At 59.2% G+C, this 11,719-nt stretch overlaps 1 protein-coding gene across 1 annotated transcript; it reads right to left on the bottom strand.

Moving 5' to 3' along the window:
- Positions 1–8,262: 8,262 nt before the first annotated feature.
- ABHD14B (abhydrolase domain containing 14B) lies at positions 8,263–11,476 on the bottom strand. Its single transcript, XM_065886076.1, has 4 exons — positions 11,439–11,476; positions 10,280–10,515; positions 8,799–9,040; positions 8,263–8,442 (listed from the first exon to the last, which is right to left on the bottom strand). Exons 2-4 carry the CDS (start codon positions 10,488–10,490, stop codon positions 8,263–8,265), a joined length of 633 nt encoding a protein of 210 aa, XP_065742148.1. The 5' UTR covers positions 10,491–10,515; positions 11,439–11,476.
- Positions 11,477–11,719: the final 243 nt, after the last annotated feature.

The raw sequence follows: 11,719 nt of genomic DNA, 5'->3' as shown, positions 1-11,719 counted from the left end.
CCTGTCAGGCGGGGCTGGGGCCGAGGCCGCCTGGGAGTGCGTCCACGCTGTGGCCTGGCCGGCTCTGCGGGGGGCAGTGGGAGATGGGTTAGAGAAGAGCTCAGCTTTCTTTCAGGTCCCTTGCCCTTACATGGGAACCCCAGAGCCAAGCTAGATAAACTTCCAGAGCAGAGAGACAGCGTGGACCACAAGTTTCAAGTGTCACATTGACCAGTGTGCTGTATGCAGCTCACTAGCTGTGTAAACCTGGCTGACATATTTAACCCTTCTGAGCCTCAGCTTCCCATCTGTAAGAAGGGGATACCCAATCCAGTCCCCAGAGTCATGAGAATTAAAATGAGATAGGTGCATATGTGATAGGCACCCAGTTCCCACAAGTATTCTTCCCTTCCCCTCGTACGTCAGGAGAATTAACTATGGGAGTCCAGAGAGGGAGCCTCCTACCTGACCTCTTGGAAGAGGGGACCCTTGTCGATTGGCCCTTGAAGGTTGGGTTAAAATCGAAACGTTACTTCAAATGGGAGGCACTTGTGTCCAGGGACCAGAGCCCCTGCTGGCTAGAGCCTGGAGGAGCAGCTGGAGAGGGAGCCGGAGCAGCCACGGGAGCCATGGGAGGTCTTGAAAGGTGGGCAGAAGTGAAGGTAGTGAGGCTCCAGGAAGGTGGGCTGCATCTGTCCACTAGAAGTCACTAAAGCAGAGGCTCCTGCGGACAGCTGTGAGCGAGGTTCATTCAGCACTGGGGGTGGGGGTGGCGGTGGGGTCTGGGGACCAGCCGTGTGCACGGTGGTTTTCTGAGCCCTCTCCTATGTGCTGAGGAGGTTAGAAGTGTCCGGGCTGGCCATGTTCCCAGCTTGGAGCACTTTCTACTGTACCAGAAACAAATCACTTGGACTCTTGAGTCTCAGTGTTCTCACCCATAAAATGGAGGGACTGCTTCCCCCTTGGAACTGGGTGATGGGTAAGAAAGGGATTGGGGGGCTGGGGAATGTCAAGGCCGTTAACTGATGGAAGAAGGAGGAGCTGGAGATTAGCTGCTGGGATTAGCCCAGCCGCCAGCCCTCCCCACCCGACCCCTTTTCATGCCCCAACTTAATCCTGAACCTTAATCCTGCTTGGAAATCCCTCTCCTCCAGCGGCTGTCTTCCGCCCGCCAAGGCTCTGCCTTGATGGGAAGCTCACTGGGGAACCAGAACCCGAGCAGGAAAACAGGGAGGGGACCAACTGGTGCCAAGTCTGAGCCAAGAACAAGCCCTAACCCTATGAATTCCTACTGCCTGGGAAGGGTGGGGGGGATGAGTGTGCTGAGCTCGAGCACCCCAGAGACCCCTGGGCACCTTCCTCCTCAGCCCCCTGCCCTATCCTGACTCGAGGTTCAAGGGTGTGGAGCTCTGTTCAGTGCCCTCTTCAGAACCCCCTTGCTAGCCTGAGCGTGGGCATGGAGGAGGCGGGGTGGGGCTCCCAGCCTGGCTGTCTCTGGAAGCCACTGTATGGCCTGAGATCTTTATTTCTTCATCTGTACCACGGGGGTGACAACCCTGATTCCCCAAACACCCAGTAACTGTTGCCTCCCCAGCACCTGCTCCTTCCTCCGCTTGAGTTCTGTCCATCGGCTCTCCAGAGGTCAGAGGTCAACAGTGGATGCAGGGCCTGTGCTCTGTGAGCATCCTGGCCAGACTCATGCTGGCTGCCCTTGCTAACATTCCCCCAGCTGCCGGCAGTTCCCCCAGCAAAGCACTCGTGATGACGTGCTTATTTTCTGTTGCCCTGGCCAGCCCGGGAGCCCCTTAGAGCAGGAGCCAAGGCTGCCACCCTCTCCTTGTGTTCCCAGAGCCAGGCTGGAGAAGTTACTTAGAACACGCTGGTTATCTGAACAGATGAATTCACCAAACAGAAGGGGAGCCTGGTGCCTAGAGAGGGTCTGTAACCTGCCCAAGGTCACAGAGGGGTGGGGCCTGGTGGGACTAGCAGGGCCCTGCCTGCTAGTGTGAGGGCCTGTCTGCTTCCTCTGTCTGGCTGTCCTGTTTGGGTCTGTCTGTCCTCTTCCAGGGGGGACAGGGGCAGCTCTTCAAAGGTGGGGAGCAGGCTTTAGTAGTCTCTCAGACCCCTGCTTGGTTGGTAGACATGGGTTGGGAAAGGACTGTACTTGTCCAGAGCCACATCTTAAGCTCTGGAACTTTCTGGGGCTCAGGGACCTCTTTGGGGTGGTAACCGATGGGATACCCGACATTGTCCCCATACCATTTGCACATCAACTTTTGTGGGCAAAGGCTCCTGGGAAAATAGGGCAGAAGGGTTGGGATGTGGCCAGAACTAGGGCTCCTGCCCTGAAAAAGATACCTGGGTTTACAACAGAGCCCCACTGCCCCAATTCAATGGGTGACCTTGGCCAGGCCTGCACCTGACCTAGACCTCAGTTTACCTACCTGTGCTATGTGTGTGTGTGTTTGCAGGAAGGGGGTGGGGGAGGGGAGTGGCTGGTCTCTCTGTGTCCTTCCTGTTTTGATAGACCCTCAAGGTCTTTCCTCTCTTTAGGGGAGAACAAGGGGTCTTGATACAGGTCTCTCTAATTATTCTCCTAGGAGCCCTAAGGACAAGCAGCCCTACTTGGCTCCCCTTCTACCCTTACAGGGGCTCTAGGGAGTTGCTTGCTGCTCCAGCTTGGTGGGCCCTAGGTCCCTGCTGGGCCACCCACATGGCAGCCACGCGTCATGCCACACTGACCTCCAGCTCACCTCTGGGGGTACCCAGCTCCCTCTGGTCAGCAGGGCTCCCTGGCAGGACATACCAAGCTCAGACCAGGCCTCTGACCTCGGGCGTTCCCTTCTTCTCCCCAGACCCCCTCCCCAGATCCAGTGCCCACTCCTTCTGTCTCTGGCTTCCTGCCACTCAGGCTGGAGGGGGCGGGGGGGGGGGGGGGTGACAGCTGTGTAAGCAATGGCGGCTGCCCCTTCCTGCCCCTCCCCCCCAGCTGTCTCTCTCTCATGACAGCTGCCCAATCAAAGGGCTGGGGGCTTAGCCAGCTCCCCCCCACACGCAGGGATCAAGTGTCCACCCTGGCTTTGTTCTGGAGCAAGAACAATCCGGGGGAGGGGAAGGCTCCTGGGGCCAAGCAACTCAAGTGGACTGGCCCGCCCCTTGGGGGATTCCCTTGGCTCTAATAGCTAGAGTGTCTGGACCAACTAGGGCTTGTAGACCCACCTGGGCTGGGAAGAGAGAGAAGGGTCCAGTCTCCAAGTTCATTCCCCACCTTACATCCCCCAACGGTCCCCAAGCTAACAGCCTCCTTCTATTCCTCTCCAAAAGCAGCCATGCTGGCCACACCCAGTGATGCTGGAGAATGGCTCAGGGCATCAGGCGAAGCAGGGCATGGTGGGGATGGGGTGGGGGGAGTGGACCCTGGGGCCGGAGGGGATCAGCACTGAGGGATCCTGACTCCCCTGCCCATTTCTCTGGGCATGCTCACCCTTTCTGATTAACTAGGCCTCCAGAAGAATTGCCCCAGCATCCTTGGATCCATATGCCCAGCCTCTCAGCCTTACAGCCTCCCAGGATGGCCATTCATACCTACTTTATGGGAGAGTTGGGGGAGGAGGGGCCTGGAGGGGAGCAGTCTGGGGTCTGTGAGCTCCAGCCTCTGGTTCCTTGACCTAGAACTGTCCTGTAGACTCAGTACTAGGCAGAGACGGGAAGCTCTGACAAGCTGGCTGGTGCCAGAAATGCTACAGCCTCCTTAGAGCATCATTAGGCAACCCCTCAAGAGTCCTCACAGCCTAGGGAAACCAAGGCAGGCCCAGGCCCAGACTGGAGTCCAGGAGAAAGGGTGCAACTTCATGGTACAGCCCCATGCACTGGTACACATCCCCTCACTGTCTCACCCAAATTGAGAAAGGTCTCTAGCTTCCATTCTCCATGCTATAGACTGGGTCACTCTGCTGCTCAACAGCCATCCTTGGCTCCCCAATGCCCAATGAATAAAGCCTGATCTCCATAGATGGGCACTCAAGGCCCTTCATGATCTGGTCTCTGCCAACTTCTCTTGTCTCATCTCTACCCCATCCCCCACACACACCAGACTGCAAAACACGCCTAGCACCACCAGGCCTCTGGGCCTTTGCCCAGGCTTATCCTAGCTTGAAATGCCCATCCTCCCCACTCTGTCCAAATCCTTCTCAGATGCTGCCTCCTCTATGAAGCCCTCCCCAACCTTCCAAGTCATATGTTATCACTCAGGCCTCTCTGCCCCTCCAAGATGCCTACAACTCAAAAAAGCCCCATTTGGGCATTTCAGAGCCTGCCTTTCCACTACACAGAGTTCCAGGAGGGCAGAAGCTCCTCCAGGAGGGCAGGAGCCAGTACCAGGCTCAGTGTGCAGGGAGAAGAAAGGGCTCACAGGGCCCAGAGGCATTAGAGACCAGCGATGGGGCTAAGAATCCCAGAGAAGCAGTGACAGTGGGGTGAGAAGACCCAGGGCTCAGGGGACCAGCCCCATGCGAGAGTCAGGATCTGCCTGGACAGGGTTCCCAGTTCCCATTCCTTAGCACCCCCAGCCCCTGCTCCTGCTGTGTCTCTGGGTCTAGGGGCTCCCCAGGCATTATCACTGGGGTGGGGGATTTGCACTTTGAGACTTCTGGAGGCCCTGAGTGGGTTTCCCCATGGCAAAGGGGGGGCTGAAGGAAGAACTGTGGTGTGGCATAGGTTTCACAAAATCGGGCTCGGACTGTCATAGCTGGAAGGGCCTCATCAGAGGGGAACCTGAGGCCCAGAGAGGAAGGGGCTTGTCTGTAAGGCTACATGAGAATGAGAGGCAACTGGCAGAGCTGGCAGAATCCCAGGGTCCACCTGTACAGCTCAGAGCTCTTTCCTCAAGAGGTCAGCGCCACTAGGCAATGGGGATGGAGGCTGGAGGGGGGCAGTGATGGGAGTAGGGAGGGTGGGCAGAGCCTGTCTGGGGACACAGGGCGGGGCAAAGCCAGCCTCCCTGTGGCCTGGGCCTGCCAGGGTGTGTGGGCCGCCTGCTCCCAGCCCCCCACCCTGAGCATGCAAGAAGAACAATCCCCTTGTGTTTGGGCAGCCTGAGCCTGCATGCTGATGAAGGCTGGGGGGTGGGGGCTGGGATGGGGGCGCCTTGGAGGTTGAGGGGGTTCCAGGGCCCGGAGGGGCTAGGGGACCTTCAGATGGGAAAAGGATAGGGTCCCAGGTGCTGGCTCTGAAGCAGTGAGGGTAACCCCAGGAAAGAGTGAAGGCTGCAGTTGAGGTTTAAGGTCCTGGGGAGTCACCGGGGGTCTAAAAACTCTTTGTAGGAGAAGAGGAACCCCTGGAGACACATGCTCTATTGGTCCAGCGTGAAGGTGATCATCCTGCGCTTGGTGGGAACTAAGAGCCCACATTCTGGAAGGAGGGAACGCACCTGGCCCTGGGTGCATCCCCTTGAAGACCACTCCCCAGGGTGCTGGAGTCGGGCGGGGCACTGGGTGCTACAGGTCCCAAGATGGCGGGCCTGGGATATGGGACTGAGGAGGCGGGCACCTCCCTCTCCTGGTGAAGCAGGCTCCAGGGCCAGGCTGAAGTGACTAGCCAGAGCCCCCGCACCTCCCAGGACTCCAGCTAAGAAGCTAGGTCAGAGCTGAGGGGCTAAAGAGCCACAGGGCACAAGGGACCACTCCGAGCCCCCAACTGTCATTTCCACACACCCCTGGCCTGGAGGTCTGTGTCTGGCGCCCTCAAGGACTGCAGAGAATGGGAAGGGGTGTGTGCTGAGCCAGGAACTGCAGGGGAATGGCAGATGGGGACAGAGATGGAGCAGAACCAGAACCCAGGGCAGGAGGTCGAGAGAAGAGCAGGTCCAAAGGACAGAAAGAGCAGGTGGGATGAGGGCCTCAAATCTGGGGTCTCAGGTCCAGGAAACCCCTCCCTGGTACTGGGGGCTCCTCTAGCAGACCAGCGCCCCCCACCTGTGCAGGCCTGGGCCCGTGTGGGACAGGGAACGTGTTCCTCGCAGTCTCCCAGTCTCCCAAACCCGCGACCCCAGTCTGTGGACTCAGGCGCGGGCTCCCCGCCCCTGGCCGAACCCCCAAACTTCGCGGCCCGCGGTGCCCCGCCCGGCCCGCGCCCTACCTCGCTGGGGCTGTCCTGCGGCGGTGGCGGCGCGGCGGCTGGGCCGCTCAGTCCCACATTGTCCCCGGGAGAGGCGGCCGCTCACAACTGCGAGTGACATCAGCTGCGAACAATGAGGGGTTTGACAGGCGCGGAGCCCGGCCGGCCCGGAGCCCGGCTCCGCGCCCCCCCCCACCCCCGGCCCGCCCGGCCCGGCCCCTCCCCGCCCCCTCCCCGGATCCGATTACAGCGCGGCGGGCCCGCCCCAGCCGCCCCAGTGCCGCAGCCGCCCGCCCCGCCCCGCGCGCCGCGGTGCGCCCCGAGCGGCGGCCGCTTCCGGGAGGGCTGGGGCGACCCTACCCGGGCGGCTCCTCCAGCCCCCGGGAGTGGGGGGCGAGGGGGTTGGTCCGGCCTGAAGCGCGGTCCCAGCCACGGTCCTTCCCGCGCCACCCGCGCCTGCGCCCCGCTCCCAGTCCCTTCGCTATCGGCCAGCCGGTCCTTCCGTCCCGGGCCGCCCGCCCGGTGACTCTGCCGAGCTCTCTGCACCCTCATCTCGGCCTCGGCCCCGCCGCCAGCGCCCGCGCTGCCCCGCTCCGGCTCGGGTCCCTCGGAGCTCAAGTTTCGACCCTCCGCCGGGTTGGGTTCCCGGCGCTCCTCGCTTCTGCGCCATCCATCCCCGCGCGGGGCTCTCGCCCACCAAGCCCCGCACCCCTCAGCCACCCCCAGCTTGCGCGAGGCCAAGCCCTCGTCCGTCCAGGACAGGTTACCGGACCAGCTGGAGGAGGCGCCTGTGAGCGGTGTGACCCTGTGCACCCGCCCCGTGATTCTCCCAGAGCTACCCCCAGAATTCCTTTTTGGGCTAGGGTCGCGAGGGACGCGGCGCAGTTGAGTACTCGACTAGGGAAGGGGTAAGAGTAGGGGGAGGAGCTGGGCGGTTCCCAAGCTCTCGCTTTCCCGCACCGCACCCCCGGCTGCCGCGCCCCCTGGGGCGCAAATCTACCTCCCCCTCTCCTCCGTAATCGGCTCAGCCTGGTCCCACTGACCTCCACGTCCCCCTACAGCTGAGTCTCTTGGCACCTGGGTGTGTGGGGGTGGGGAGGGGAATCCAATCTCCCTTCCCCTCCATCTGGCCCGGTGGACAAAGGGCAGGGGGACCATCTGGTCCTGCCAGGGTGGGGGAGGGGCCTGCAGTGGCGGTCCCAAGGGGCGGGGGAGGGGCGGCGCTCTGGAGACAGCGAGAGTCTGCGGGGTCTAATTGCATCACTTTATTTCACAGACCTCCAATCTCTCTCTCCCCACCCCCCAAAACTCAGAGCAGGAAACTAGCTTGGCTGAGAAAACCCAGGCCTAATAACCTGGGGAGCTGTGGAGCACCCAGAAGAAAGTGGAAAAGCTGGGAGATCTGAGGGTCGAAGTGATGGCCCTTCCCTTTTGTGGGCATTTCTGATCTGGAGGCCAGCTGCAACCTGTGGGTGAGTGAAGTTCAAAGCTGGCCACACCCTAAGCCTGGTAGAGGGTCTCCTGCAAGGGCTGGCCTCATGGTGTCCCCACCCTCCCAGCCATGGGGTGCTGAATGGTTGGGGAGGGCAGCATGTGCCTGTGCAGGTGCTTGTGTGGGGACAGAGTATGTGTGTGTGTGCCTGTGCATGCAATGCAAAGCTGCTGTGAGAGTGTGCGTATCAGCCCAGAGTTGCATGTACCTGTGTGGTTGCCCCCAAGTGAAGGATCATATTTGGGAACATAGATGACTGTAATGTGTATGCATGCATATGGTCATGTATGTATTTGTGGCCTCAGAGGTGAAGGTAGGGGGTGTTTGTGCCCAGCAGGGCAGCCAAAGGAGGAGCTGGGAGGTGGGGGGAGGCTGGGCGGAGCAGAGGAAGGAATGCAAGCCGAGCAGGAAAGCCTATAGGAGAAGCTCATCTAATGGATTACCCTCCACCAGATTATGTCCCTTGATTCCTGAATTTTTTTCTCTTGATTTCACCTCTTCAGTCTGTCACTGCAAGAGAAAGAAGAGAAAAAGACAGACCCTAAAAGAACTCAGATAGAAAGACACACCTGTTGGATGTGCAGGATGAGCAGGAGCCCACGAAGGGAAGGAGAGAGAATGAGTGAGAGAGAGCCCAAGGCAGGCAAGTGGCCCACCCCCATCAGCAGGGCTGCGCCTCATGCTAGCTCCTGCAGGAAATCCAGCAGCCCTGTATGCCACTCCTCGGGTTTGTCAAGGTAACAGGGGTGCCCCGCCCCCTCCATGACTAACACCCGGTGGTTGGGCAGCTGCTTCAGGTGCTCAAAGCTGGTCTGACCCATGGGGTCCTGGTCTCCATATACGATAAGAACCGAGGTCTAGAGAAAGCAATGGGAGGCAGAGTTAACAGGGACCTGCCCCACCAGCCCCAGCCTCCTAGAGATCAATTCCAGCCCTCCCCATCACTTTGGTCTCTCCCCGGGGTCACTGCAAATGACAGAGAGAGACAAGTTGGCCCAGTGCAGGGATGGTTTGGAGAGGTATGAATTTGTGTATGCCCCAGCACACAGTTTAGCACAGGGCTTGCCACAGTAATCTTCTGCCTAGTACACCAAAAGGGCAGAGTTTGGTGGTTCAACTCCTCCCAGAAGCTACCCCTTTGGTTACCCAGTACCCAGGGATGGACTGTTCCTTGCTCCTGGCAGGGACATCTCAGCCTCCCACATAGGGGTACCTTCACTCTGGCATAGTCGGCAGCATTGATTTTGTCAGTGCAGATGGGGGCCACTGGCACATAGCCCCGGATCTGGGAGCCTGGGGTCACGAGGAAGGGCAGGGAGTACATGCCACTCAACGATGGGCTGATCACGACTGGGGGGCCCATATCCAAGGCATCCACCACAGTTGCCAGAAAGCTGCTGGGGACCAGCTCCCCAACAGGGGCAGGGGCTGTTGCTTCCTTGGATCGCCCCAGACCTGCAGGGATTCAGGTGTGAGAGAGACAAAGGTGGTGAGTAGGAAAACAGGGGAGAGAGGGTCCCTTCCTCCAGGAAGCCCTCCTAGGTCAACCTCTGTGCCAGGTTCCTGCAACAGGCAGTGTTGCATGCTGTAGTTATTCCTACAGCAACCTAGGTCTGTCGTATCTGTAGCAAGCATAAGGCATTTCCTTCCATGTTTGTGCCCATCTCCCCCAGTACAGCGTCCTCAAAGAATCAGGCTCTGAAGCCCAGCTTGGCCAGATCCAAGTCCCAATTGTCCACTATAGATTATGTAAGCTTGGGAAAGTCCCCTCAGCCCTCACTCTACTGCTCAGTTTCCCCATCTGTTAAAAGGAGGTAACAAAAGTGTTTGCCATTTGAGATTGTTGTGAAAATTGATTTAACTGCTTCAAGGCACCTGTCCCAGGGCTGGCAGGGTAGATGCCTCCAGGACAGTGGATGAGAGACTGGCTCTGCACACATCCCTCCCCTCCAATTAGTCAGTCCCTACCTTCTGCAGGATTAGTTCAAGGCCTTGGCCTTGAAGCTCAGCCCAGTCCACTGTCAGAACCAATCCTGTCCCAGCCTGGAGGCCTGCCCTTGGGCACTGAGACCATACCAGCCATGGCCAGTGAGGGGAGCAGGTTGGCCATGCTGCCACCTTCACACATGGCACCATGGGCTGGGGCCCGCCAGTTGAGGTTATGACTGGCAGTCTTGTGCTGCTCCTCCCTCCCTCAGGACCTAAATTAGGGCTTTGTATGTGGGATCATGACTGGGGGCTTAGCCACCCCCAAAGGTGCCAGGGGACTCAGTGTCACTCCTCAGGGCTTCCAACAGAGCCTGTGGTTTCGGCTCTTTCAAAATATTTTACTTCCAATCGACTGAGCACCGATTATTATGTGTTAGGTACTGGCCACATACTCACATGGATAATCTCATTCCATTCTCATTAGAGCCAAACCCCAGAATGAGTGTGGTTATCTCCCATTACAGATGAGGAAACAGAAGCAGAGACACTGAGACATTGCCCCGGGCAACACAGTTAGAAGCAGCTGGGCAGTGTCCAGACCACACCCGGCTGGACTAGAGAAGCTCAAAGGCCCTTGTAGTGTGCACTGCGCCCTGTCTAGCTCAGGAGTCAGCCTGGCTAGGTCCTCCCAGTCCCCCAGCCCCCAGCCCTGGGTCCCCAGTGAGGATCCCACAACCCCTGTCCAGAAGCCTTCCCTGGAGTTACCTGGCAGGTCAATGGCCACAGCCCAGTAGCCAGCCTGGGCCAGCCTGTGCAGCGTGCCCAGGTTCTGCCAGGTCTCGGAGGAGAAGCGTATGCCATGCAACAGCAGCACGGAGAAGCAGGTGGCCTGCCCACTGCCCGGGTGAGCCTCTCGGAAAAAGAGGCTCTGGCCCTGCACCTGGATGGTGCCCTCGTGCTGCTCCACGCCCGCCATACCTCCTGCTGTGCTGGTGAAGCACCTGTGGTTCAAGGCCAGGCTGATGAGAAGCCACAGAACACCTTGCCCAGGTGGAGCAGGGAGGCTGCCACAGACAGGGCAGGGGTCCCTCCTGGAGCATCAAGGAGGCTCCCAAAACTCTAGGAACATGCTTTGGGGTGAGGAAGACATAGGTGTTATTCCTGCATCTGCCACTACCTAATTGCCTTGGTTTCCTCATCTGAAATATGGGACATTAAAGCCTATCTCAAGAATTTATGAGTTAAAAAAAAAAAGAATTGATAATTGATGGTGCCTGCCTTTGGAAAGAACTTAATACATGGGTCTCCCATTACAATTATTGTTCCCATTGTTATTATCCTTTTCTACGAATGGGGATAATACAATAGTACTAGCTCCTAGGTGGTTGATAGGATTAAATGAGGCCAGGCATGTAAAACACTCGCCAGTGCCTAGCACATAGTAAGCATAGTAAATGGATCAACAGCGATCAACAGTAAGTAGCTGACTATTTTGCTTTTCAACATTTTCCTCTTCCAGGCACTGTTATAGGTCGTAGGTTGGCATCGCAGGCCGAAGAGGATAGGGGTTAGAGTAAAAAATTCTGTTTTCCGGAGCCGGAAACCGGAGCGCTGAGCAGGGAAAGGCTTTGAAGTTCCGGCCGGCGAGGGAAGCGAGGTCCTCAGCGCGCTGCCCGCTGGGGCCCAACGCACTGACGCCGCGGCCAGGGGCGCGGACACCGGCGCCGCCACCGCTCGCTGTGTCCCCTCCGAGGACCTCGGTTGTGGATCGCAGGGTCTGGTAGGGTGCATGCAGAGGGGGTGGGGGCAGACCCGAGGAAGGGGGCTTGGGGAACCGAGATGGGCAGAGGAGAAACTTGGGGTAGGTGGGGGTGGGTTGTAATTGGAGAGAGGAAGAGAGGGTTGGGGGGCGCAGGGCAGGTACCTGGGGAGCTGCGTGGGCTCTCGCAAATAGGAGGCAGGCGAGTGCAGGCGGCGACTGGGGCCCGGGGCGGGGAAGCAGGGATGTGGCCCGCCGGAGGGCGTGGGCCGGGCCGTGCTCCGGGGCGCCCGCTTGTGGCCACAAGCCGTCCCAGGGCCGACGGGTGCTGCTAGACCCATCCTTCTTCTCACAGATGTCTCAGTTTCCCCACGCCCCTCGGCCCCACGTGCCCCAAGCACCGGACAGGGTCCGGCCCCGAGACCCTCAGCGACCTGCTCCACATG

This window comes from Phocoena phocoena, chromosome 10 (assembly GCF_963924675.1).
Source record: "Phocoena phocoena chromosome 10, mPhoPho1.1, whole genome shotgun sequence".
Taxonomy (NCBI): Eukaryota; Metazoa; Chordata; class Mammalia; order Artiodactyla; family Phocoenidae; genus Phocoena; species Phocoena phocoena.
This window is presented reverse-complemented; position numbering and strand designations above follow the sequence as displayed.